Here is a 27,056-nt window from a genome sequence, read left to right on the forward strand (position 1 = left end):
AACATAGAGGAATCACTAAAGACCGCCTACATAGCTTTAGCAGTTTTGATGTCTCTCTTTTTTTGTGATCATGTTGTATTACTTTGTAGTTTGTTCTAGAATTGTTGTGCTTTTTAAAAAAATGTTTTTGGTCGTTGAGAGTTTATTTTTGGTCTCTTTGTTGTCTTTGTTTGTCTGTTCTTGTTTCTTTGGGCCCCTGGGCCTGCTCCAGGTAAGCCTGTTAAGTAAGCCTTTCCCCGTGGTGTGCCCTCTGCCCCTCAGGGGTCCCTGTCCCTGCGCCTGGAGGGCAGGAGGTGCGGCATGGTGTCTGTTCTGTTGAGGTGTCAATTCATCTGATGACCCTTTTGTTTAGCTCTGCAATATTGGATGTGGGGAGACCAATCATCCTGGAAGCAATGGTAAAGACCTGTCAATCAAATCTGCAGTAGCCAAATAGGGGGTTCCAATTACTAGGTGGAAGAGGTAGATTCAGATAAAACTTCAGTAAAGTAATATTACTTTTAAAGTAACTTAAGTGTCTTCTGCTAAATGTACTATATTATCAGAGTACTCATTATTAAGCATATTGTCTCCTGTCAGATGATTTATGTTTGTATTCCTATTGTTAATGTTAAAATGTATACAAATAATTGCTGTACCATGGCCTCAGTGGAGCTAATTTAACTAATTTGTATACTGTTTATCAAATGCATCATATTTTCTAATGTTGTGTTTGGTTTAAAAAATCTGATATTGCACAATAGAAAGTAGCTGTCAATAAATAAATAAATTGTAAATTATATTTAATTTGCGCATTAAATAAAGTTACAGATTGCAAGGACAATACTGATCAAAACATGCAAACAAACAAGAAAGAACAGTTGTGAATAAAACAATGTGTTAAAAGAATAAAGGCTTTTGAGAAATACACGTTTTAAGAGCTTATTTAAAGGATGCCCCTTTTTTGTTAGCCCCAGACCCTCAGGCAGGGAATTACAGGGTTAAGGGCCTTTGACGCACAGTCTAGTGATGTTCTGTAAAATATGGGGGAGAATAAGTATCCCTAGCAGTAATGGAATTATTATTTACTTGTATCATTATGTGGATTCAAATTACAATAATAAAAAAAAAAGATATGTGATAATATTATTTTCTTTTCAATTCATATACAACGAAAACGATTGTGTTTATGACAATCATCTTTTTATATAAATTGTGCATGTTTTTCTATTGCACAAAAAAGAACGATTTGCACTTGAACATTTTTTGTGGAGATAGTCATTTCTATTTAATTCACAAATTACGTGAATCTTATTCGTTGCATACATTAATATCGAGACTGATCTGAGTACATGTCGCAACTTCTATTTGCAGCGTCAATGTTATGCAATAACGTCTAGTTTGTACCTCTGTACTCGCCGTAGCCTTAACAGAGAATACAGGAAGTCACCCATGGTGAGGCGAGAGAGAAAATAGTATTCAATTTTAGGGTAAGCATATTTAAAAAAACTAAAAGCAAAACCCACTGCATTTATGTTCAGTAACATGATCTCAAAACACGTGCTTAATTAATTTGCACACTTCCAACGTTACTTTATTATGTTATTGCGTTTATTTTGAAAGTACGATTCGGAAGCCATATGAAAACCAAAGGTCTTGCCCGTTTGACAGTGTGCCTGTTTGTTTCCAAGAGTTGTGTTATATAGACAGTGACCCACTTTGCTTGTGAGAACAGCAGACAATGGCCTCCGGTGACGGAATTCAGATACCGAGCCGCCTGCCGCTGCTGCTGACCCATGAAGGGGTGCTGCTCCCGGGCTCCACCGTCAGATTCAGCGTGGACTCTCCGCGGAACATGCAGCTGGTCAGCCAGCGGCTTCTGAAGGGAACTTCTCTGAAAAGCACTATCATAGGAGTGATTCCCAACACCAGAGACCCAGAGCAAGACACCGACGACCTTCCCAGCTTGCATAAGTAATCAACGCTTAGTTATATACTTAGATAAAGAGTAAACAGTTATATCCCGAGTTTGACAAGTGGTGTTGCTGTTGCTGTTAGGGATGCATACCAGCTGACTGTACAGGATACAACATGGGACTAGGGACCCCTTCAAACCTTAGGGGTCATTAGAAGTTTACAAAAAATAGCTCTGTTAAGCACTTTTAAGGGGACAATAAGATAGCTTACTATACATTCTATCTAGATTTTCGACAAGAGTGGATAAACATCTGGTAACACCATGTCCCAATTAATTGAACATGTAGGCCATGGCATTTCACTGGCACTACTGAGCATATCATGCTAATCTATGAATTTGTTTTGTTTTCTTTATTTTGTCTGTTAAGATTTCAATATTTTAAAGGTTTTATTAATACACTACTACAGTGTAGTGCAGTGAAAAACTTGGGTTATAGGTTCCTCAACAATGCAATATGAACAAGACATAAAACAAATCAAATAAAAAAGCAATACAAAATAGTGCAAGCGCAGGAGTTTAGATTCAGGGTGTGTCATTTGTTTACATTTGAATGGTTAACAAAGTTTAAAAAATCTGCACACGGTTAGTCATAAAGCCCAAGTAAATCACGTTATTTTGCAGATATTTCCACATTAATGTCTTTAATAGGCATATTCCCCACTGCAAATTGGTTTATTCTGTGTATTCTTTGGGAATACTTTGTCATAATTGAGGAATTGCTTTGCATTTTTTTTTTGTTACAGCTTTGGACATACTGATTTGTATTTGGTCCAACTTATCTATGAAACTACAACAGAGAGAAAAAAGCTCAGGCAACTTCAGTCCGGCCTTGTTCATGAACCTAATATTTGTTATATGCACAGTTGCATGCACATATTCTGAAAAGAACCGACATTGTGTGATTTGTTCTCTGGAAGTCTACAGTTGAGCAGTGGCCCCTGCAGCTGAGTACAGAGACTTTAACCTTTCACCTGCAGTCTAACGGGTCAGGCTGGTTACTAAATAGCGGTTGTTTATCTATCTCACAGCCACGGTTACTGGGGGGAATAACCGCTACCTTGGCTTAGGCACTGAACTTGGCATTGTAGCAATACATTGTGGCCATCCACTGCTAGCAAATAGTTTATTTAAAAACACTAAATGCTCCATAACGCTCAAAGTCTTAAAATAACGGAGACAATCTGATGTCCTTGTGTTGTTGTGGTAGACCTCAGTGATATTGGATTTCTGAAGGGAAACAGGGATTAAATGCTGCTTATTCAAACATCTTCCCCTTTTAGACAGTACATATGTCTCTGATTTAGAGCCTGAGCACCTTCAGAGGCTTCTCACTCCAGCCACGATCCTTGCCAAACTGGTGTGATCTACTCTCTGGTGGCTGTGAGTTCCGCTTCACTTCACATTAAATCGCGGAATTGATGTCCCGGAACTGCAAGCCCATAATCAGTAACATATTGTGTGTGTGCGTGTGCGGGGTTGTTATGTCAGGGAACATTGCCAAGAAGTCTTGAATTACTGTATCGATCCATAGCTAAACCTGCTATCCTGCTGTCATCCACACTGACTTTGGCAACTCTAGCCGCTCAGTTCTTAATAATCTATTAGGTTTAAAAAAAAAAAAGAATTCTGATTTTGTGTCAATCATTTGTGGGGTTCCCGCCGAAAACACGTGTTTCCCCCCCAAAAACATGTGTAATTCAAGTCATTGAGGCCCAAACTGCGTTTTTTTTTAAACGTGTCAGCATTTGAATGGGTCCCAAATGACCCAAAGGACTTTTATTCCAGCTTGTTATCCTGCAAGTCTTTTATAACAACTGTTTTACTTAACACTGAGCAGAAAAAAAAACTCAGAAGATAGACAGAAGACTCATTCTTGGTTACAGGCAATAATGCTTTAAATGAGTTTAAGACCAACAGACACAGGGACCGTTTTATCCCACATGCCATAAGACTGCTGAACTTGCGAGCTTGCACTATTTTTATTGTTTTTATTTTTGTTTTATGTCTTTATATATGTATGTTGTATTGTTGGAGGAACCTGTGACCCAATAAATTCACTGCACAACTACACTGTAGCTGAGTATATGACCAAAAAAACCATTGAACCTTTTAATTAAAGTTCATTTGGTCCAGTGCTCAACTTTAAAGTATGTAGCTAAGCTTAGCTCTTGCTGGCTTTTGATGTGAGACTCAAATTAAAGACTTTCCCACAATACACTTAAAACCTTAAAGATTATAAAAGAGTTGTTTGATCCCGACCAAAACCAAGTTGTAAATCTGTACCATTCACGAAAAAAACATCAGGGCACACTATCGTTAAATATAAGATAATGCCACCATGAAGCTTAGGACAAACCATCCTTTCTCCAGTGGGTTGTCCATCATCCCTCCTGTGTCTCACTTCCTCTCTCTCCCTCTCTCTGTAGAATTGGTACAGCGGGTATAGCAGTGCAGGTTGTGGGCAGCAACTGGCCAAAGCCTCACTACACCCTCCTCATCACCGGACTGTGTCGCTTCAGTGTGACAAGTCTGCTGAAGGAGCGACCCTTTGTCCTGGCGGAGGTAAAACAATTCAATATCAAGACAAAGGTATATTTAAGATCAAAAAGGTCTTTCTGAGAATTTATCAAAATGTACAATTTCTTTTTTACAAATAACGTGTGGACCCTTTTGTAAAATCACAGCTCCATTTGCTCCATCCACAAAAGCAATTAGAATATTGTTTATTATTGCTGCGATTTGCGACACACAGCTTCTTGCAGTCAGCATTCATTGTATTTATCACAAATTAGTACTTTTTACCGACTATTGCATGCATAGTTGAAAAAAGAAGAAAACAAACCCTGCAAAATGTGCATAACAGTGACAAAGAGGGTACAGCACGGGAGCAGCATGGAGTTGAGGAAGGAGGCCAATTTACATTTTAAAGGGTGAAGCTGTAGGACAGGATATATGTGGAATATTGATTGTCATTGTAAAAGTTTCGTAGGAATATTGCCATTATTAATATTTTTTTCAATATTGTCAGAAACTAAATATTTTATTATCAAAGGTGCATACCTGATTTGGGACTTTATTACTAATAGTTCCTCCTTTATAGACAATATAGGATTAAACAGTCCTTTTTCTGAATTTCAAAAGGGACTTCAATAGGTGCCTCTCCATTTGGGAAACCTTTCAGGTGGAGCAGCTGGATAAACTGGAGCAGTACATGACCCCAGCCTCAGAGGGGGTCACAGCAGAAGATGGAGAGTTGGGGAAGCTGTCCCACAAGTTCTACCAGGCGGCTGTACAGGTGTGTGTGTGTGTGTGTGTGTGTGTGTGTGTGTGTGTGTGTGTGTGTGTGTGTGTGTGTGTGTGTGTGTGTGTGTGTGTGTGTGTGTGTGTGTGTGTGTGTGTGTGTGTGTGTGTGTGTGTGTGTGTGTGTGTGTGTGTGTGTGTGTGTTCTTTGTGTGTATGTGGGACTGGAATAGAGTGGTAGTAAACAAGTAAGGCAAAACAAGACCCAGAGCCCTTAACAAAAGAAGAGGATTTGGCAAAAATTCTCTTTCCTAGTCAAAAACAATGGTTTTATTTTTGGTGCATATTAGAGCTAGAAAAGAAAAGAAATATTTTTTATAATACTATAATCTTTTTATTCAACTGATAAACTGAATTAAATAAGAGGAAGAGAATAAGCTCATGTATACACTGAACTCAGTTCAGTATGGGTTCCACAGTTTGCCAATGAAATAAAGCAGTGATTTATACAGAGTTTTCATTTCCAGGTTAGGTCCATCAACCCAGAAAGTCTCTATCTTTTCACAGATCACATGTAGTTCATGTCATGGTTCTAGATCTATCGGCAATAAAAAAGTATAACGCATTAATTCATTAGTATAAAATTATAAAAGTTTGTTTCTATGTGCTGCAACATAAGAGGGCTGTTTGCATGTACATAGCATCCGGAAATTATTCATACCCCTTCACTTTTTCCACATTTTGTTATGTTACAGCCTTATTTCAAAATGGATTCAATTCATTTTTTTTCTCAACATTCAAGACACAATACCCCATAATGACAAAGTGAAAAAAGTTTTAAAAGAATATTAATTAAAAACAAACACTCAAATATCACATGTGCATAAGTATTCACACCCTTTACTCAATACTTTGTTGAAGCACATTTGGCAGCAATTACAGCCTCAAGTCTTCTTGAGTATGATGCTACAAGCTTGGCAGACCTATCTTTGGGCAGTTTCTCCCATTCTGAGTCTGAGGTCCAGTGTGCTCTGGAGCAGGTTTTCATTAAGGATCTCTGTGTACATTGCTGCATTCATCTTTCCCTTGATCCTGACTAGTCTCCCAGTTCCTGCTTCTGAAAAACATCCCCACAGCATGATGCTGCCACCACCTTGCTTCACTGTAGGGATGCTATTGGCCAGGTGATGAGCGGTGTCTAGTTTCCTCCAGACATGATGCTTGGCATTCAGGCCAAAGAGATCCATTTTGGTTTCATCAGACCAGACAATTTGGTTTCTCGTGGTCTGAGAGTCTTCTAGGTGCTCCATGGGGGCTTTCATGTGCCTTTTGCTGAGGCGTGGCTTCCTTCTGGCCACTCTACCATAAAGGCCTGATTGGTGTGGATTGGTGTCCTTCTGGAAGGTTGCCCCATCTCCACAGAGGAACACTGGAGCTCTGTCAGAGTGACCATCGGGTTCTTGGTCACCTCTCTGACTAAGGCCCTTCCCCCCCATTGCTCAGTTTGGTTTGGGCGGTCAGCTTTAGGAAGTGCCCTGGTGGTTTCAAACATCTTCCATTTGCAAATAATGGAGACCACTGTGCTCGATGGGACGTTCAAAGCTGCAGACATGTTTCTGTACCCTTCCCCAGAACTGTGCCTTGATACAATCCTGTCTCTGAGGTCTACAGACAATTTATTTGGACCTCATGGCTTGGTTTGTGCTCTGATATGCACTGTCAACTGTAAGACCTCATATAGACAGGTGTGTTCAAGTCATTTCCAATCGAGTTAGTTTACCACAGGTGGACTCCATCAAGTAATAGAAACATCTCAAGGATAATCAGTGGAAATGGGATGCGCCTGAGCTACATTTTCAGTGTCATAACAAGGATCAAATAAGCAAAAACTACTATGGACTTTTTTTTGTACATGTTTTTAATAACATACATACGCAGCCCCTTAAGGGCCATGAAAAAGAAAACACAAGATACTTTCTCGTTCAAACGAGTCTCTTTTTTTTTTTTTCATGGCCCAAAAATCAATGCCCAAACATGTACCACACACACACACACACACACACACACACACACACACACACACACACACACACACACACACACACACACACACACACACACACACACACACACACACACACACACACACACACACACACACACACACACACACACACACACACACACACACACACACACACACACACACACACACACACGTACGTTAATAAGACTCGTGCAAGCCTACTCCGTATCTCTTGATTTCCCTTAGCATTAGGCCTACATATTCTCCTATAAAACAAAAGAGAATAAAAACTATACGCAAACAAACCAAAACAGAACAGCGATGGCTTCTTTTTGCACACTTAGTGAAAGGGGCTGATGGTTTCTTACTGTGCTAAGGGGAAATATTTTCACTTGGATTTTCATTTGGACTTCAACAGACTATTCCGGTGAAAGTGTAATAAATTCCGGCTAACTGAACGACTGCGCCATGCCAAATTGTTGAATGTCGGCAAGGAGAATTGAAGAGTCTCCGGAGCAGCCAAAGAGAACCAAGACTCAGAAAGACTCAGTCATTTGATATACAGTACCAGGCAAAAGTTTGGACAAACCTTCTCATTTGAAGTTTTTATTTTATTTGAATTGTTTTCTACTTTGGTCTGATGAGTCCAAATTTGAGATTTTTGGTTCCAACCGCCGTGTCCTTGTGAGACGCAGAGAAGGTGAGGGGATGGGGGGGCTTTGCTGGTGACACTGGCTGTTGGTGATTTATTCTGAATTCAAGGCACACTTGCCCAGCATGGCTACCACAGCATTCTGCAGGAGCCAGCAAAATATAAATCCTACTCTGGATTTTTTAAGCACTTTTTTGTTTACTAGATAATTCCATATGTGTTCTTTTATAGTTTTGATGTCTTCAGTATAAATCTACAACGTAGAAACTATTTAAATAAATAAAAAACTTTGAATGAGAAGTTGTGTCCAAACTTTTGACTGGTATTGTACCTTTAACACACATTGGAGACACAGAGGGGTGACATGTATCATTTTCAGGTTTATTGCCGAGTAGTTTTACACATACAGGGAATTTGGTTTGGTGTAAAACGATGCATGCATTAACACAGTAATAACATTAAATTGTAAAAAAAGGATAAAAAATAGAACTAAAAATTGCTTTTAGAAACCTCAAAAATATTCAATAAGGATAAATGTTTACAGGTAATATAAATATACAAAAAACGATGAACTATTGGAAATATGAAGAATTAGTGTGACAAATAAAATGTGTAACATAAGCTTGGAATAATAGAAAAGTTTGATTGCTTTGAACTGATTTTATTCCTGATCATTAGAAAAATGGTGTCACTAAATCTTGCACCAATGTGTTTCCATGTCTTCCCGTGTGTGTAGTTATTAGGCATGTTGGACATGTCTCTTCCAGTGGTGGCTAAGTTCAGGCGTCTGCTGGACAGTCTGCCCAGGGAAACTCTCCCTGATGTGGTAGCCTCCATGATCCGCACCTCAAACAAGGAGAAACTCCAGGTGAAGTGACCCGTTAGCTCTGTGTTTCCCATACATCAAACTCATTACTTTGATATAACCGTACGTGACTCATGGTTTAAAGCCTGTTTTCAATGTGGTATCAGCATTCTTTTCAGTTGATATGATTGTTTTTGTATTTTGTATACACATAGTCAATCACTGGAAACATGTGTGCAGTGTTTCTTTATAATTAACTGTACCTGCATTGGATCTGTGATGGGATAACTGTCACAATTTTTTAAGGCTACCATTAGATAGTTGCCATTGAGAAATTATTTTAATACTGGTACATACATTTTCATATTGTAATATTACTTACTTTACATTTATATAATTTTATTATTTCTGCATTTACTTTCATATTGTGTCACTTTCACCATTCTCCTGCACTATTTTATTTTAATTTATATTCTATTTATAATTATTTTAATTTGTATTTTTTTATATTAATTAATTTTTTGATCTCTTTTTAATATGATTTTTTAAAATCAGTTGTTATGACTTACCTATATTGAATGTTGCATGCTTGGAGGAGCCTTTGGACTTTGAAACATACAGTATAGTAGGCCTGCGTTAAAGATTTTCTCTAAAGTGAATCTATTCATGTTTTTGTAAATCCATGTTTGCTTTGAAGGTCCTTGATGCATTAAGTTTGGAGGAGCGATTCAAGAAGGCTCTGCCGATGTTGATCAGACAGATAGAGGGACTGAAGCTGCTGCAGAAAACCAGAAAAAAAAGTCCTGACAATGAGAAGACGGTAACAAAACGTTTGTATTTCTCCTTTTCCTTTCAGCAATATCTTTATTTATATCTCTGCTCACGACTCTGTGTCTCATCTGAACAGGTGTTATCAGTTCGTAAAGGTGGAGTATTCCCGGGCCAGCAATTTAACCTGGATGAGGAAGATGAAGATGAGGATGGCGATGACACCGCAGCCTTGGAAAGGAAGCTCCACAGAGCCAAAATGCCTGAAGCTGCACTTAAAGTTTGCCTGAAGGAGCTCAAGAGGTAAACTCGCATTTATAAGTCCTGACATGTTTGAATCCACAGTTCTAAAAAAGTTGGTGAAATAATGCCACATGCTGATACTTTCTTTTAGATCATTTTTGATTAATTTAATTAAAAAAAGGCTCTTTTGAGGCCAAAGCTTGTTTTTTGTTTTTAAAACCTTTGAATACCCTTGATCCCTTCAAAACATTTCTTATATGTGGTATTGTCTCGAATACTTAGTCTTACTTTATTTAATGTACGATTTTACTGATGAGTCCACAGTCTGACCTGTATTACATTTAATCTCATATATGTGAATTCAGATTAAAAAAGATGCCTCAGTCCATGCCTGAGTTCGCCCTGACCAGAAACTACTTGGATCTGATGGTAGAGTTGCCATGGAGCAAAAGCACTAAAGGTAAACGAAGCTGAAGGCCACGTTTTCTCCAGGTCCAAATGGAAAATTTGTGAGATTCCTCAGATTCTGTAAGAGATCTCTGATACTACATTAGTTATGTCTTTGCACGGTGGCAAAACAGCTAAGATTGATGATGGGTGTGTGAAAGCTTTGGCAAGCCGTCATTTTGACTTTAAATTGAAGTTAGCGATGCTTAACATGTGTTCACTGAAACTGTGGTGATAGTTGGGTTGAATATATCAATGTTATCACTTTTTTTGGTTGCAAAGTTTTTTCTTAGAAGCATGTCAGCTGGAGGACTGACCAAATTAGCCTTTGACGGATGTTTATATAAATGGTTATTATAATTTTTATTGAATAAATAGTCAGCTAAAATCAAGAAATAAACAGTTGTTCTTTCAAACACAGGCATCTTGATTAAGTTTACCTCTCAAATTCATAAGAAGGGAACTTACTAATGTATATTACTAGTGTTTTCATTTATTGTATGTAAGACTTAAAGTTGAACCTGTACTTATCATTACTTTTTTATTTAGAATAGATGAAATTACGACATGTAATATGAAAGGTGTTGCTTGATTTACCAACTAGACTCTGTAGTTCAGCTCAGCTGTGAGGAGTGTTTTTAGTGTCTTTCAGCTCATTGTTTTTGTTTTAAGGCCCACAACCAGTGGCGTAACTATCGACGGTGCAGCCGGTGCAACACACCGGGGCCCAGCAAGAAGCCCATGAAAAAAATAAATGTTATATATTTTTGTTAAATATCTTTTTAAATACATATTTTTTGGGGCCCCAAAGGCATTGACCGGTTCACGCAGTCTTCGAAGTAACCAAGAAACCTAAATTAATTTGTAATAAGTCTGTCCAGTGACCTTGCTCCCTTTCATGTCACGTGATACCTTGCGTGACGAGCGAACCGTTTAATCAACCTGTACTGTAGCTAGCGGCAGCAAGTTCGGGAGCATTATAAAAAATGTAATAGCTTGCATTTATAATGTACAGCAAACCAAAGCACAAGAGCAGCGCTCAAAAGAGAACAGACAAGAGAGAACAAGGAGATGTAACAGCTAAACTGACAAAATTAGACCGTTTTTTTTGTCATACATCGTCCTCAAAATCGAGCGCTAACGTTAGCAATGTTCACGTGCAGCGGCAGCCGGAGCCGGAAGCTAACGATAGCTCACCTGCCTCACCACCTTCATCCCCATTATGTTTGGGGCGATGGGGGGGGGGGGCCCAAAACAATATTTGCACCGGGGCCAATCACAACCTTGTTACACCACTGCCCACAACCTTGGCCCTTTTGGCTCACAGCTCTCATCCAATCTCACCCAGTTTCCAACACAGCAATCATTCTCAGTACAACACCATGTAAAAGTTAGCAACTATCTATTAACATATCTGAGCATTTACCTGCTACAGATCCAGATATTTTTACACAATAGTTGGCAAACTCAAGCTGAATACTAGACCTACATTCATCATGTTGTCAATGACACAAATCCATCTGAAAACAAATGCCTTTTGCACAACGAGGGATTTAGCCAGAGTACAGACATAATCACATATTTCACAGATTTTCTAATATGTTATTGATAATAACAAACACATAACAATGTCAAACTTGGCTTTATGATAAATGTTTTCGTCATGGCAATTCCAAGAACTTTGGATCCCAGAGAATTCACACCCTCAAACATTACTTCAAATAACAATTACAAATGTTAGGGGTGTTGCATTAACCTGTTCTACACCGCCCCCCCGGTACCGGGGGAAAAAACGCGTCATCTGCAGGAAACAGCGTCTGAGGACATCTTAATATTCAATAAACTATGAATGTTTTATATCCATGTAACAAGAAAAAACTCAGCTAACTGATCTTTTTTTTTTCTTTTTTCAAAAAAAACGCTCTGCCTCTGAATTAGCCATGAGCGAAAAAATGCTAACGCATTACTGCACAGAAACTCACTCATAACACCCTTATTACTTATCTTAACTGCACATCCCACATATCGACTAGCATCGTGAGATGACACAGAATCGATAGGTACATACATCATCACTCTATGATAAGAACTCGAGAAGATATTAACAAGAACAGACATCAAAACATGTGGTGCTAGGTAGCTAAAAACAGCAAAATGGCTTACCTGTGTCGTTGTCTGGTCAAAAGTGGTCTTCAATGGCATTAAAACGATAAAAACGCTAGTGAATTTAATCCATAGGTTAATCCAATGTGTCCCTTTGAAATGATATCTGATAATCCATAAGCAATAAACCTGCTTTTCCGTTTTCAGATGTCAGAGCGAGAGATAGGTTCGCTCTCATGCAAAACTGCATGCGCATAGCTCTCATTTCTCAATGGTAAGGTGTGTGTGTATTTGGAAATCCCCCTTCGATTCTATTGGCTCTAACGGTCAGAAAGAGATGTCAATCACCAAAATCGACCAATGGGTTCCAGAGAAACGGTAAAAACGGCCATTTCCACCCAAATCACCTCAGAGGTGGAGTTCGTTTTTCTAAACCTCTCTAAAAAGGTCAAATGTGACTTGTTTTGCATCAATCTTGATACAGGGTACTTATTATATGTTGTACTTTGGATTCCTAAAGCTTTTAGTCTACCTTACCATCATCCAAGGGTAGTTTTCACTATAAGTAAAAATAATCTTTGGACGGACACTATAATTTACAGTTTTTTACTATGTTCAATCTGAATTGTCTTTAAAATAAAAAACATCTATATTGATTCTGACTTTTCTACATCCAACTCATAGGTTTATCATTACTTTGAGAAAAAAGATTATACATTTTTCCCTTTTAGAATTGTAGTTATGGTAATTTGTTCTGGAAATGTCATTTTTGAGCCTGAGACCTGAAAAACAGGCTCAGTGCTTAACAGGTTAACTATGCAGAAGTCTTTTGCTTGTTTAGGTACGAAAAAGGGGGGTGTTGCAGGCGACACAGACAAGTTATCCACAACTTTTGTCATAATGAACATTAGCCTAGCCCTAACTCATTAGCACATAAAACTAACTGGGCTAATGTTAGGCCCCATCCACACAGAGACGATATCAGTTGTATCCGCTAACGTTCTTTATCATATAGACGGTTCGTCCACACAAAGCCGAAATGGAGCCGCGGATTCGGAGCCCGAAAACGATACACTTTGAAAACGGCTCCCAAAGTGGGTAAGTCTGGAGACGAAACGCTTGCGGCTCCGTGTGTACGCCCTATACGATCATTTCCTGAAACGATGGCGCCATAGCCCCGCCTCTCCCCACCCCTCCTGTTCACCCCCGCGTCATTGCTGATGCGTTTCGCCAACAACAACAACAATAGCGGATCACAGGGTTGCGTTCGTGCTCCAGACGCTACTGACCATGATACAGATTTTAGTGCAAAATCTACAGCTCCTCTACCAGAACCATCAGCAACAATAATAATATAATATAATAATAATAATCGTCATTGGTCTTATTCGCTGCTTTTGGTGTATTTTGTGGTAGAATATCAGTAAGGATATCAGAGCTGCTGCTGATAAATGTTACAAATTGACATGATAATATAATTGTGGTAGACTCTGCTTGTCCTTGTCTCTGCTGCTGACCACAGAATGCCTGAATAACAGAAAACCTCTGAACATGGTTCAATTAATTTATGGGTCAGAGGTCACAGCCAGAGTATGTCCTAAGGGAGGGTTGTCTCTCCTTTTCTTAACAAAACATTCTATTTGCTTTCTCTTTCTTTCTTGGAACTCATCGACATGTACCCAACATGCACACGCACAATCATTAGACTGCTTGGACATCCGAGCCGCTCGCACTCTGTTGGACAACGACCACTATGCCATGGATAAGCTGAAGAGACGTGTGCTGGAGTACCTGGCTGTGAGACAGCTGAAGACTTTACTGAAGGTGTGTCTTAAAGAATTGTCAGTCTGTTAGACATACGATTATATTATTAAGTATGCTGGATTCAAACTGCCGTCCGCCACAACCCTGTGTCACATTTTTTGCCTGTGAATTCATGCCTCTTTATTGTCTTTAGGGACCCATCCTCTGCTTCGTGGGGCCCCCAGGAGTAGGTAAGACCAGTGTGGGACGGTCCATAGCGAGGACTCTGGGCAGAGAGTTTCACCGCATCGCTTTGGGAGGCGTCTGTGACCAATCGGACATCCGAGGACACAGGTATAACTCTACTAGAGGCTTATGAGCACAGTGTTTTGTTTTGTGGAGCTAATGGGGAAGGAGTTTCCTTAAAATGCTTGAAAGTGAGGCAAATAATTCCATTTAAAAGATGAACACGTGCTAGGAAATCTCAATCTTTAGAAATCATGGACTTCATGGAAAAATGTACTTCAGATGGGTTCTGTGTTCTGGAGCGGCGTGTAATCCTGGAAACTTGTTTCAGGACACAGATAACTGGAACGTTGGCAGCGTGCCACTGCATAATACGTGTATTGTTTGGCAGAGCCCACGTTGTCTCTGTGGATTTTGTTTTGAAGCTCTTAAAGTATTGGGATTCCATTTCGAACATGACACTGACAAAAAAAAAAGCTATTTTGTTTCCCTTATTTCTTTCAGGTTTTTCCTAAAAGAGTCTTGTTGGAGTATTTATCTAGCAGTTTAAAACACTGGCTCAAGATGGATCGACATCCAGCGTGCCTGGGAGTCAAGCTGTGTGTAATTCAAAAGACTGATGATTAAAACACATGTGCATCTATAAAGGTTGTGCAGATAAGAGGCTAGAGAGCTATTACATCTGTAAACAGCACATCTCTTACGGAGCCTCCAACTCCAGACATGCCCTTTTCAACGTTATTATTATGTATTGCAATTTTTGTATCTTGCAAAGTAAACCACGTTTTCAAATAACAAGATCAGAGGCATTGATCTAGAACAGTTAAATCAATTGTGCCGTAACTTCAGATAGGGTTCAACCGGGGATACAGCGTTATTTTCTGGTAAAATGACAACTGTGTGGAATTGAATAAACTTTGATCTGACAACCAAAATTAAGGATTTAACAAAACCATTTGTGGAATTAAAAGATTACAGTGCTGTTTTGCTCACATCAGGGAAAAGTATTCTGCAAAACAAACAACAAACTATCAGTTTATTTATGGACTCACGCTCACACAGTATCTGCTTTTAGGTAAAAAACGAAATCATTAGAGTGCGTCCGTCTCAACATTTATCTTGCCTTTGATCAGAATGAGTCTCATCAAAACAGAGACACTCTGCTGTGTGTGGGCACGGGTATATAGTATCAGGTGGGATTACTAAGCGACCTATTGGAGCGTGTGCGTGTGTGTGTGTGTGTGTGTGTGTGTGTGTGTGTGTGTGTGTGTGTGTGTGTGTGTGTGTGTGTGTGTGTGTGTGTGTGTGTGTGTGTGTGTGTGTGTGTGTGTGTGTGTGTGTGTGTGTGTGTGTGTGTGTGTGTGTGTGTGTGTGTGTGTGTGTGTACGCAGGGAGGTGAGCAGGGCAACTCAAGTGTATCTCAGGTTGCAGCAGGGCTGATCCCTGCATACAGAAGACAAACGGGACTGAGTTTTGACACCTACTCCCAGCCAGATGAGAAACATGTGTCAGGCATACTAACAGCAGGAGCGCAAGGGATACAGATAATTTTTTCAAGTTGTTCAACTAAAGAATAAATAATATGTCAGGGAGACTACTCCCGTTGTTTCTTTTATATCTTTCTTTGTCACAGACATTTTTGTGCCAGAATTCCATTATTATTGATGCCTGGTAATTCAATGCATACTCGTAGGATCAGTTGACCATGCAAAAACAAATGATATTCACCTTGACCCTTTTCTATCGTCATAATTTACACAAATTGTGTTCCCTCCTCCAGGCGCACGTACGTAGGGAGCATGCCGGGCCGCATCATCAACGGTCTGAAGACGGTGGCCGTCAATAACCCCGTGTTCCTCCTGGACGAAGTGGACAAACTGGGGAAGAGCCTGCAAGGAGACCCTGCAGCGGCCCTTTTAGAGGTTAGCTCTGTCCCTTGAGCATTCTCCTCTTTATTATTATCTCAAGCACAGGGCATCTCGGTCAGGTTACTCTGTTTGTGTTTATTTTTCAGCAGAATTACAGAAAAAATACTGAATCGATTCTCATGAACAAGGGTAAAGCACTTGTAAGAACCAAAAACTAGAGCAGATCGGAATAATGGTGCGGATATATAAATGATGTTTCATTTTTGTGATCCAGTTTGCGGGATAGGGAATATTCTGCTACATTTACTGTATGTGATGTTGGATTCGTCCCCTCAATTAGACACATAAGTTCGGAAACGGTGTCTATTTTAAACACACACTCAAAGGGGCCCTATTATACTATTTTAGAGTTTTCCCTTTCCTGTAGTATATTATAGTTTTTGTGCATGTAAATGGTCTTCAAAAATCCCAAAGCGCTCCAACACATTGTACGTGATAGGCTTGAGGGCAGGACATTTCTAGGCGGTTGACCAATCACAACTGAGCGAGCCAGCTAACCAATCAGTGCAGACTGGGCGCTGGTTTCAGACAGAGGGTGAAAAGAGGTTCAACCTCAAGACCATAATGTTCTCAATCAAACTTATTTAGTGACGTAAACGTAAAAGTATGTTAACACCTCCATGCAGAAAAAGGCAGACCTGACTCATCTGACTCGTCTTGTAATAGGTTGAATAACTTTAGGGCAACTGTATTTCAGACGACCTTTATCAAATACAAATATGCAAAAAAGTCAGAACTTCATTGCTAAGTTTAATACATTTTTGTTAACTTCATTAAAGTGAACATATTGGAGTCAGAGGAACGACTTCCCAACACTGGAAATGGCTGATATATTGAAGGATCCACAAAGTACAAGTATCTTGTTTTCTGGATCCATAAGAAAGTAACTTTGTACTACTATGTGACTAAACTGATGAGCATGTCCTTGTTGCATTTTAATTTAAAATTAATTAAAAAAACTCCAATTACTTTCCACAGTCGTTTTTCTAGTATTAGGTCTGCCTATTATAGTGTAGAAAAACGTATATTTATTTTGTATTTAAAATATATACTCTGAAGATATATCTTTAACTTTTGATATGTTTATTTTCTATTTAATTACATTTTGAATTCATGTGCCATGCCCTGGTACATATGGCCGGGATGAAACCATTTCCCAAATGTTGATGAATAAAGCATATCTAATCTAATCAAGGAAGAAAAACTGGTTCCTTCTATAGTTAAACAAATTGTAAAAAGACACTTACTGAGGCAAATATCTTATCAGTCATGGTGACTTCTTCTTGGTGACATTTAATAAAGTAATGCTTCAGCTGCAGCCTTTTGATGCTGTTATCACTCCTCACGTTTGAGTTACTACCAGAGATGATTATGCTCGGCTAAGGTTAGCTGGCCCTCTTTCTATGTAAATTAATTAAATGAAGTTTGATACTAAACACACACTGAAACTGTCTCTATCTGTGCCCTTAGGTCCTGGACCCGGAGCAGAACCACAGCTTCACTGACCATTACCTCAACGTGGCCTTCGACCTGTCCCAAGTGCTCTTTATTGCCACAGCAAACACCACAGCCACCATCCCCCCCGCCCTGCTGGACAGGATGGAGGTGCTGCAGGTACCAGGTGGGTTCAGGAGCTCTAAGAAACCCTTTTAGCACTTTCCATTTTATCTTGGATCCAGACTCTAGCTCTGGTGATGAGCTAACCCCAGAGAGCACCCGTGTAATTGAGTTTTCTGCACATGTAGGAAACAGCTGAAGAAATCTTGTGTCAAGCTACGTAGCAAATTACAGTTGGATACATCCAAACAAGCAGCACATCATTTATGACTAATAAGGTTGATTATAACTAACCAATGTATTACTGTTATGTATTATACAGCTTAGTTGAATACTCGATTCTGATTGGTCGACCTGGACATTCTTTGATCTGTTATTTTTCGTTAGCAGCCCGTTGCTAAAAATGTATCAGAAAACACTTTTTGAATATTAATTTTTAAATATGTGGAGCAGATTAAATGAAGGCTAAACTGTCCCACGTAAAGAAAAAGAGAAGAAGAAAAAGCGCAATAGAAGGAAATAAGTTAAAAGACCTGGTGTTTGGCTCGCTGTGCTTTATCCCTTACATATAACAATAATGATTATTTTTAATCACTGTCTTCAAACACTCTGATTGGCATGTGTGTGTGTTTCAGGCTACACTCAGGAGGAGAAGGTGGAGATAGCACACCGTCACCTGATCCAAAACCAGCTGGAGCAGCATGGGTTAACCCCTCAACAGCTGCATATACCACAGGACACCACACAGAATATCATCAGCAGGTAAACGCACTCACGCATAACTCTTAAATATAATAACAGACACATTTGATTAAATCCTCACATCATCTGTAAATGCGATGGTTGACGTGTAGGGGATTTGCAATTTGCCCTGTGATTTAGTTAGTATTAGTGGTCACAAAATACCTCATTAGTGTAGAGACCCTGTCCAGTGGTCAGTTACCTGCGGTCCACTGTGGCCAATGCATTTACAGGTGCATCAGATTTTTATCCTACAACGGAAAACACAGCATGCTTCAGAGCTGATGTTACACAGGAATATAAAAAACAAATAACACTCAATTCCCAAGATTACATGCACTTTATTGTTGCATGTTCACAAGAGCATGTGTATGTTGTGTATGTGGCGGAGCTCTCTAGGATCTGAGGCTTACTTGGAATCCCACTGGTCATCAGAGTGTGTTATTAAGTTGTCGAGTGGTTTGGTGACTATTTGTCTTGAATGCTGACCAGTGCTTCGCTGTCAGTGCAACCTTTTGATGAGAGAGAGAAGATCTTTAAACCAGATGTAGGTTTATCTGTACGCCTATGCTTGAAACACATCAGCGTTATTGTCCTCCACAGAGCACATCATGCCTTTCACCATGGATTCTGTTCCGGTGTTGATTTTTATTAAAAGTCTTGCTTTGGATCTCATTCAGTTCTTTGCGGTATAATACAGCATACTGTTAGTTAAAGTGGCTTTGAGTTTTTCCTATCTCTCTCTCGATTATAGTCATACTTCAGCGACATAGTGACATCTCTACTGTGCTACTATTGGCTAGCGCTCCAACACATTATACATGATAGTCTAAGGGACGGGACATCTCTCGGCGGTTGGCCAATCTCAACTGAGCCGGCCAATCAGAGCAGACTGGGCTCTGGTTTCAGACAGAGGGTGAAAACAGTTGCCGCAGCACAGGCAGTATGAGAAAAATAAAGAGCTTTTTGAACATTAAATCATGGAAACATGTCACAGTAGAGGCTCTTAATATAAATATCCAACCTGAAAAGGAGCATAATATGTCCTCTTGAAAGCTGCATTGTTTTCACAATTTCTGTCTGTTTTTTGATGGATCTTTTGGTCTGCAAAAAGCAATAAATGTTGATCAAAGCACACTTTCACTGATTTAATTGAGTTGTTTTGTCCTAGCATTAGTCCAAAACCAAATGTATTTAAGTCACTGTGAAGAAAAGCAGAAAAATCCTGATATTTGAGAAGCTGGATACAGTCCGAATGTCTGTCAATCAGCTAGTGAGATTTTAATGGTAACGTCTGTACCAGCCGGATCAAAGTGCATGTTTAAAAGGAAATGAGCCCACATTGAGCTGCCGCTGATAAAAAGGCTTCTGCTCTTTTCACATGGTAAGCACTACGATCCCTGCAGAGCCTCGGTGCAACACACTCCAGTTTGGTTACCATAGGAACAGCCGACAGAACAAAGCTTGGTGCTCATCCTTCAAAGGAGACTCCCTTTTTGCTGGCCAGACCTTTTTAGAAGAACAAATAGCAAAATAGGAGAAACAGAAGAGGTTTGGTGTTGAGTGGAGTTACTGGAGTAGTTTAGGATGTAATTCAGGGCTTCAAGTATGTCTGACTCTGCATATCAATCCAGTTCATTTTGAATGGGTCATTTATGTTTTTACCCCAAGTTTTCATTGACATGCTAAATAAATTCCCGTCTATGGCCGCACGTCGTCAATAGACTGGTACTTCAACTAACTACAGTCTAAAAAGGTTTTTGAACTCTGCAATTCAGCATTAATATCATATTTATATTTATATACATGTTGTATATTGTTGAGTTTTTTTATTTGTACATTATATGTTTCTATAAAATATTACTGTTTTATTTTATCTTGTATTGGATGTTTTACTTTAAATCCTTACGTTTATATTCATATTTATATTCCATTTTAATGTAACTTTATGTTTGTATTTATCTTGTTATTCTATTTAATTGTATCTTTTATTAGACATTTTAACATTTTACTTTCAACCTTTGAGACATTTTAATTTATTTTCTTATGTTTGTATTAATATCTTTAATCAATTCTGATTCTGAGCCTGGCTGGGAGTTTGTGTGTGTGCTCACACACCGACTCACAGCCTCGCCGCGTCCCGCTGTCTCAAGGAGGAGAAATCGGCGGAGCTGCAGCTGAGAAAATATTGACTGTGTGTGTGTGTGAGGAAGTCTGCGGATTGGTCCATTTGTCAATTTTTCCAATCCACGGACTTAACGTAACGGCTCCGCGGACATAACGTAATGGCTCCACGGATTGGTCCATTTGGACCAATGGTTCCATTTGGGTATGGGCACGTCACTGTACCCAGGAAGAAAAAGAGAAATCTCTAACGAGGCGTTCTGGGGCAGCATAGACAGCTATTTTCTGTGTTAGAGTTTTACTCGCTACAGGGTGTACTTTGAGGGTTTGTGACTTTGCAGACCGCTTATATGCATAAAAACTGTCATAACACACAAGGGGACAGGTAATAACCGGAAAAGTATGACATGGGATCTTTTAAAAATGATCGGATTTGAAAGGTACTTCTGTGTTGCGATCACGTCTAAATTTGTTTTGGGGGAAATGTCCGGGCTGCAAAGTAACCAGTACGGTAATAGCCTTTCAGTTCCCCCCAACAATTTGTATTGAAATAAATCAACATGGAACCAGTAATCACTAACTTTGCATCCCCCTGCCCCTTATCGGAGAACACCCAGCTAGTAACCTAGCAACCAAGCTAGCAGAAGTCAGAAACTCAGGTATCTTCGAATCTTTGGTTGGAAAACATCGAATTTAGTGTTTGGTTGAAACCAGCCCGCCGTTGTTTAAAGCCCGCTGCACCTTTTGCACCGTTTTTTGTGTGCAAATGTAGCGTTAGCTAGTGCAGCAGCTCCCGCAACAACATCGGGGGACCTCCGGGCGTTTGGGTCTACGTCTGGTCTACGTCAACCCTAAAAGCGGAGGTGTTGTGGACGCTAAATACCGTAGCTAAACACCAATCATACAACAGCAACGATGAAAGATTGTAGCCAAGGGAGCAGAGCTCAGAAGGTAGCTCTTGTCTGACTGACACACCCACACACACACACACACACACACACACACACACACACACACACACACACACACACACACACACACACACACACACACACACACACACACACACACACACACACACACACACACACACACACACACACACACACACACACACACACACACACACACACACACACACACACACACACACATTCCATGTGTCAAGTCAGGCAAAGTTGGTCCAAATGTTATGGCATCAATGATCTATTAACATTAAAATCAATAAATATATGCTGTAACTATTTTGCTCTAGGCAACCCAAGGGCTAAGGTAATGTGATTACTCTATCAATAATTGTCCAAAATAACATAAAATGCATAGGGTTTTTTGTTAAGTAACATACTTTCGTCGCCGGCCGGCCGATACATGCCGGACATTCAGTGGGCCTCTTTGTCAATTAATCCCCGGGCCACTTTTTCCTCCCAGTCCGCCCCTGCACCACACACACACACACACACACACACACACACACACACACACACACACACACACACACACACACACACACACACACACACACACACACACACACACACACACACACACACACACACACACACACACACACACACACACACACACACACACACACACACACACACACACACTTCTTTTTTTTCTGCTTTTTGTCTAACACGCTAACAAAGTTCTGAGTACTGTTATGTTCAGTCGTCGTTCTTATGTTGAACGTGAATACCTTCTTTGTAAGTAATTATGGGACGTTCTTCTTTCATAGCAATTTCCCTTCATACTTTCTTGCCGTGAAACAAGTCTTAAATTATATTCAAAGTGGTCTTAAAAAGGTCTTAAAAAGTCTTACATTTGAGTTGGTGAAACCTGCAGGAACCCTGTGTTTGTGAAGCAGATCACACCTCTGACACACGCTGATCACTGATGCTCAGCGACAGCTCCATTGAAACTTCACCCAACATCATTTCCTTCATCCACTGTTTTTTTGTGTGTTTTTGTCCTTTTAAGTTACACCCGGGAGGCGGGCGTGCGCTCCCTTGAGAGGAAGCTGGGGGCGATCTGCCGGGCCGTGGCTGTGAAGATCGCTGAAGGTCACACAGTCACAAAGACGGAGGCTCTGAGCCCGGAGAACCCAGCGCAGCGGGGGGGTAAGGGCACGAGCTCTCTGCCTGTTCTGTTGTGTCTGTCGGGAGATTAGATTGGCAGCAGAGAGATAAATGCTAAGCAGAGCACCCTCCCTCATTACATATACTAACACATTCTCCTAATAAAGTCAATCAATATACATCAAATTATTCTCTTATTAAGGATGAACTTTTCAACCTACAGTAGACCCTTTTAAGACATTTCACATAATTCAACTACTAAAAGATTTCAAATGAATCAACAAAGGGAAACAAACAGCATAAAAGTTTAACTAAATTGTCGTTTCCATTATTCACTTACTGTAGACAATAAAACGTGGGAAAAGAGGATCGTTGTTGAAAAGAAGCATTGTTTCTCTCTATAACATTTAAAATGTCAGCTTTTATTAAATATTGCTGGAAACTGAAAAGAAGACAAGCACATTAACAGAGTGTTGCAGTGACGAGTCCTAAAACCCGGAAGTGAGTTAGCATTTTACCACGGTAAAACGGTTCCCTCGTCTCAGAGCCAATGGGATTTGTCCAATAGCTGGAAATAAGGTCTGTGGTTGACACAAATTTAAGAGACGGATCACGTTTTGTTTTGTTCTACGAGTTTGTTGTGTGACTGTATTCTAAGTAGCAGCTGAGAAAAATGTTCTTCTATTCATTTATCCATCTTCACATACAAAATATGACATTAACATAAAGCACTAACGATACCTTCCTGTGCTCAGACATTGCCGCGCCGCCAGAGATGCCCATCATGATCGACCACGTGGCCCTAAAAGACATCCTGGGGCCCCCTCTGTTTGAGATGGAGGTGAGCAGGAGCCATCCACATGTACAGAAACCTGCAGAGCTGACCTCCAGATATATTTAATGTCCTAAGGCTGTGTGATATTTCTACATAGCTCATGAATACAAAGAAAATATATCTCACAGCTCCGCAACAGCTGCTGTACATTAAGTGAGAATAACGCTGCAGCCACTTGATATCATCAAACAGTATAAAGTGAAACACCATGCACCCGCTTTTTGTGTGTGTGTGTGTGTGTGTGTGTGTGTGTGTGTGTGTGTGTGTGTGTGTGTGTGTGTGTGTGTGTGTGTGTGTGTGTGTGTGTGTGTGTGTGTGTGTGTGTGTGTGTGTGTGTGTGTGTGTGTGTGTGTGTGTGTGTGTGTGTGTGTGTGTGTGTGTGTGTGTGTGTGTGTGTGTGTGTGTGTGTGTGTGTGTGTGTGTGTGTGTTAAGGTGTCTGAGCGGCTCACCCTGCCCGGCGTGGCTGTCGGTCTGGCCTGGACGCCGCTGGGGGGGGAGATCTTGTTTGTAGAGGCCAGTCGGATGGAGGGGGAGGGTCAGCTCACTCTGACAGGTCAGCTGGGAGATGTTATGAAGGAATCCGCACATCTGGCTATCAGCTGGCTCCGAGCCAACGCTAAGACCTACCAGCTCACCAACAGTGAGTGCACACAGACACAGACAGTTAAAGAAATACTTATAATCCGCAGCTAGGCTAATTGACGTGCACTTGTGTGTGTTTGATTAGTGGTGGGAGGGCCAGACCCTATGGAAGGGACGGACATCCACCTCCACTTCCCTGCTGGAGCCGTCACCAAGGATGGCCCTTCTGCAGGTGTTACCATAGTAACCTGCCTAGCCTCGCTGTTTAGCGGTCGATTGGTCCGATCAGATGTCGCCATGACGGGCGAGATCACGCTGCGAGGGCTGGTGCTGCCTGTGAGTTCTCAATATGTAATTTAAAGACAGGATGAATTATTTTTTCAACGTTAAACACACCTGATTGGTCTGTTTCAGGTTGGCGGGATCAAAGACAAGGTTTTGGCGGCACACAGAGCGGGAGTGAAGCGCGTCATCCTCCCGAAACGCAACGAGAAGGACTTAGTGGAGCTACCAGCTAACGTCAGAGCCGACCTTGACTTTGTCATCGCCGCCAACCTGGATGATGTTCTGAACGGCGCCTTCGACGGAGGCTTCCCGGGAACAGCCGGCACACACACACAGCCTCAGCTGAGCAGCAAACTGTAACCCACTGAGGAGCACACACACACACACACACACACACACACACACACACACACACACACACACACACACACACACACACACACACACACACACACACACACACACACACACACACACACACACACACACACACACACACACACACACACACACACACACACACACACACACACACACACACACACACACACACACACTGAGAGTCTGAAGTGAGAGAAGCATGTTGTAGTCCAACAGAGGAGAGAGTGCGTCATCATCCTCGACTTCTAGGAGTGTAATGGGTTTTTCCCTGATTTGCCTTTTCAGGAAATTGTAAGTCAGTGTGCTCAGCTGATAAACTGAGAAGTCCGGTTGTTGGAGGAGTATGAGGGAAAAAACAAGAGGATTTATTTTACATTTTGAGAAAACTGCCAAACTTTCAAGAATAATGTCAACATATGCGCTAACACTGGTACTTTGATTTATTCCCAGAAAAGTTCAAACTTATTCTCCAAATGGCTAATATAACTGTATTTCCTACATGGTTTTGGACTTTATTCTCCACATTTGGAATTTATTCTCGAAATGCAAAATAGATCAACAATTTCCTTAGTTTTTTCCCTTTTATGCTTGGACCTAATACTCCTTCGAACAAAGCATGATTTTCCTATTGAAGAGATAATTTGAGGTAATTGCTCCAAATTCCCAATCAAGCCCTGTAGGAGAATTAAATTGACTCTGAACTCTGTTATGGGAATTCTTAATGGTGTCATTGGCAGGAAGGATTCTGGTAGCGTCACGGCTGTGTTGAGACTCAGCCTCACTGCTGTGTTGGGAGCATTAGTGGAAGGAATGTGAACGTATTGGCTTAGAACATTGGCTAGCACCTAAACCACTTGCTGATTTAGTTTGATTTACACAGTGTGGGCTGAAAAGTAAAGGCAAAGCCACCTGCTGAGCTGGCGTGTATGTGATGATGTGTTCTGTTTGTGTTTAATCACACATTGTGAACAAGTCTGATTTCAGCTTCAATGGGTATTGAAAATACATATTGTGATGTAAGAGCACATTTTATAATAACTAACAGAAAAGGCTACATTTAGTTTGATCATATTATGAATACTCAGGCCCTTCCTTAGGTGTCTCAACAATGCTTCTGGACAAATATGTTAAGATCATCCTAAATGCCATTTTTGTGGCAGAATGAATTGGACTCAGTAAAAGGAAATTGCAACAAAAATATAGTGAGAGGTGGTGAGACTAGTTATAACTGAATACACAATAAATACGTTTCTAGCTAGAGGGCTGGGCAGCTAGCTTAAATGTGTCGCTAAGTTTGTTTAGCAACTAGTGTCAGCTAAGTCATCTCGTGAAGAAGTAAGAAAAAAAAGGGTTTTATTTTTTAAAAAGAAGAAAGAATAAAGCTTTATGTCTCCTTTTGGCTTCTTTTTCAATTATTTATCCAAAGATATTTTAGATGAATGTATTCAGTTATAGTTTGTTTCAGCACTGTTCTCAGTGCTCTGCTCTGTAACCACAATACTGTACTTAAGGGGGCTGTCTGAAGAATACATAACAAATTACTGAGATTAATGTGAAAGGTGTAGAAAACTGTAGTAAAGATTTTTAAATCAATGCAACTCCGATTTCTTAATGAACAGAATGCACGTATGTCCTATTCAATAACTACAAATAATGAGTTTAATAAAGTTGCTTGACATTTTGAAAAAGTGCCTTTTTTATTTCTTCACATGTTTTTGTGTTTCACTAACTGCATTTACCTCGCACAGGATGATCGTATCCCAGCTGAAGTCACACTGAAGCAGAATTTCTTTGGTTTTGATTTTCAACTCTACTACAGATGTGATTTTCTTTCCCTGCAGCGATCTAATGCAGAACACCAGCGTGCAGTGTGGTTTTACATATTTGACAGCCATGAAAAGATTCATGAACATGCAGAACATTTTCACCAGAAACATTCGACCAGGCCAAGAACATCAAAAGATTTGAATGGGTACAACAGATTTTACACTGCGCTTGCGTGCGTACTAGAAATTAACTTACTTGCAGCAAAATATGTAAACATCAGCAGGGATATTTTTGTATCAATGTGAAGAAATATTGAACGTTCTTGTTTATTTTTCAACTGATACAAGCAAAGATAATGTATAGTATGCTGCTTTCAGGTCCCTGTACTGTGTGTGTTTGTGGGGGGGGGGGGGGGGGGGGGGGGGAATGCATTCAAGCTGCAATAACTGACTTTGGCCACTTGGGGTCAGCAGTGAGAGGCTATTATCACTGGCTTCCCTTTTTGAGAAAATGAAGAAAGTAGCCACCTTAACAGTCTGCAAGGGGA

At 40.3% G+C, this 27,056-nt stretch overlaps 1 protein-coding gene and 2 long non-coding RNA genes across 5 annotated transcripts in view; 1 reads left to right on the forward strand and 2 right to left on the reverse strand.

Moving 5' to 3' along the window:
- The window catches only part of LOC307040948, a 64,926-nt gene extending 42,372 nt beyond the window's left edge, over positions 1-22,554 (reverse strand). The window contains exon 1 of the long non-coding RNA XR_013808636.1: positions 18,622-22,554. This is a non-coding gene — a long non-coding RNA (uncharacterized lncRNA). The remainder of the gene's footprint in view (positions 1-18,621) is intronic.
- LOC307038538 overlaps positions 1-27,056 on the reverse strand; it is a 295,724-nt gene that overhangs the window by 68,635 nt on the left and 200,033 nt on the right. The window lies entirely within an intron of this gene.
- Positions 1,410-26,430, forward strand: lonp2 (lon peptidase 2, peroxisomal). Of its 3 annotated transcripts, XM_079684179.1 has the most exons (18): positions 1,410-1,469; positions 1,715-1,953; positions 4,384-4,546; positions 5,139-5,252; positions 8,612-8,743; positions 9,378-9,500; positions 9,588-9,751; positions 10,057-10,151; positions 13,947-14,065; positions 14,199-14,338; positions 16,011-16,152; positions 17,629-17,779; positions 18,351-18,477; positions 22,561-22,700; positions 23,414-23,499; positions 23,927-24,134; positions 24,222-24,412; positions 24,491-26,430. In XM_079684179.1, the coding sequence occupies exons 2-18, from the start codon at positions 1,721-1,723 to the stop codon at positions 24,719-24,721; spliced, it is 2,559 nt and encodes an 852-aa protein (XP_079540305.1). In that variant the 5' UTR covers positions 1,410-1,469; positions 1,715-1,720; the 3' UTR covers positions 24,722-26,430. The 3 variants fall into 3 exon arrangements, with proteins under 3 accessions (XP_079540305.1, XP_079540306.1, XP_079540307.1); XM_079684180.1 differs by lacking the exon at positions 1,410-1,469 and having other exon boundaries at positions 1,488-1,953; positions 4,384-4,519; XM_079684181.1 differs by lacking the exons at positions 1,410-1,469; positions 1,715-1,953 and having other exon boundaries at positions 4,394-4,519; positions 5,099-5,252.

This window comes from Notothenia rossii (genome assembly GCF_949606895.1).
Source record: "Notothenia rossii genome assembly, chromosome: 5".
In the NCBI taxonomy this organism is placed as follows: Eukaryota; Metazoa; Chordata; class Actinopteri; order Perciformes; family Nototheniidae; genus Notothenia; species Notothenia rossii.

Coding starts and splice junctions, on each gene's coding strand:
- lonp2 (XM_079684179.1), top strand. CDS start 1,721: ATGGCCTCCGGTGACGGAATTCAGATACCGAGCCGCCTGCCGCTGCTG. Junction 14,066..14,198: donor AGCTGAAGACTTTACTGAAG/GTGTGTCTTAAA, acceptor TATTGTCTTTAG/GGACCCATCCTCTGCTTCGT. Junction 18,478..22,560: donor ACACAGAATATCATCAGCAG/GTAAACGCACTC, acceptor TGTCCTTTTAAG/TTACACCCGGGAGGCGGGCG.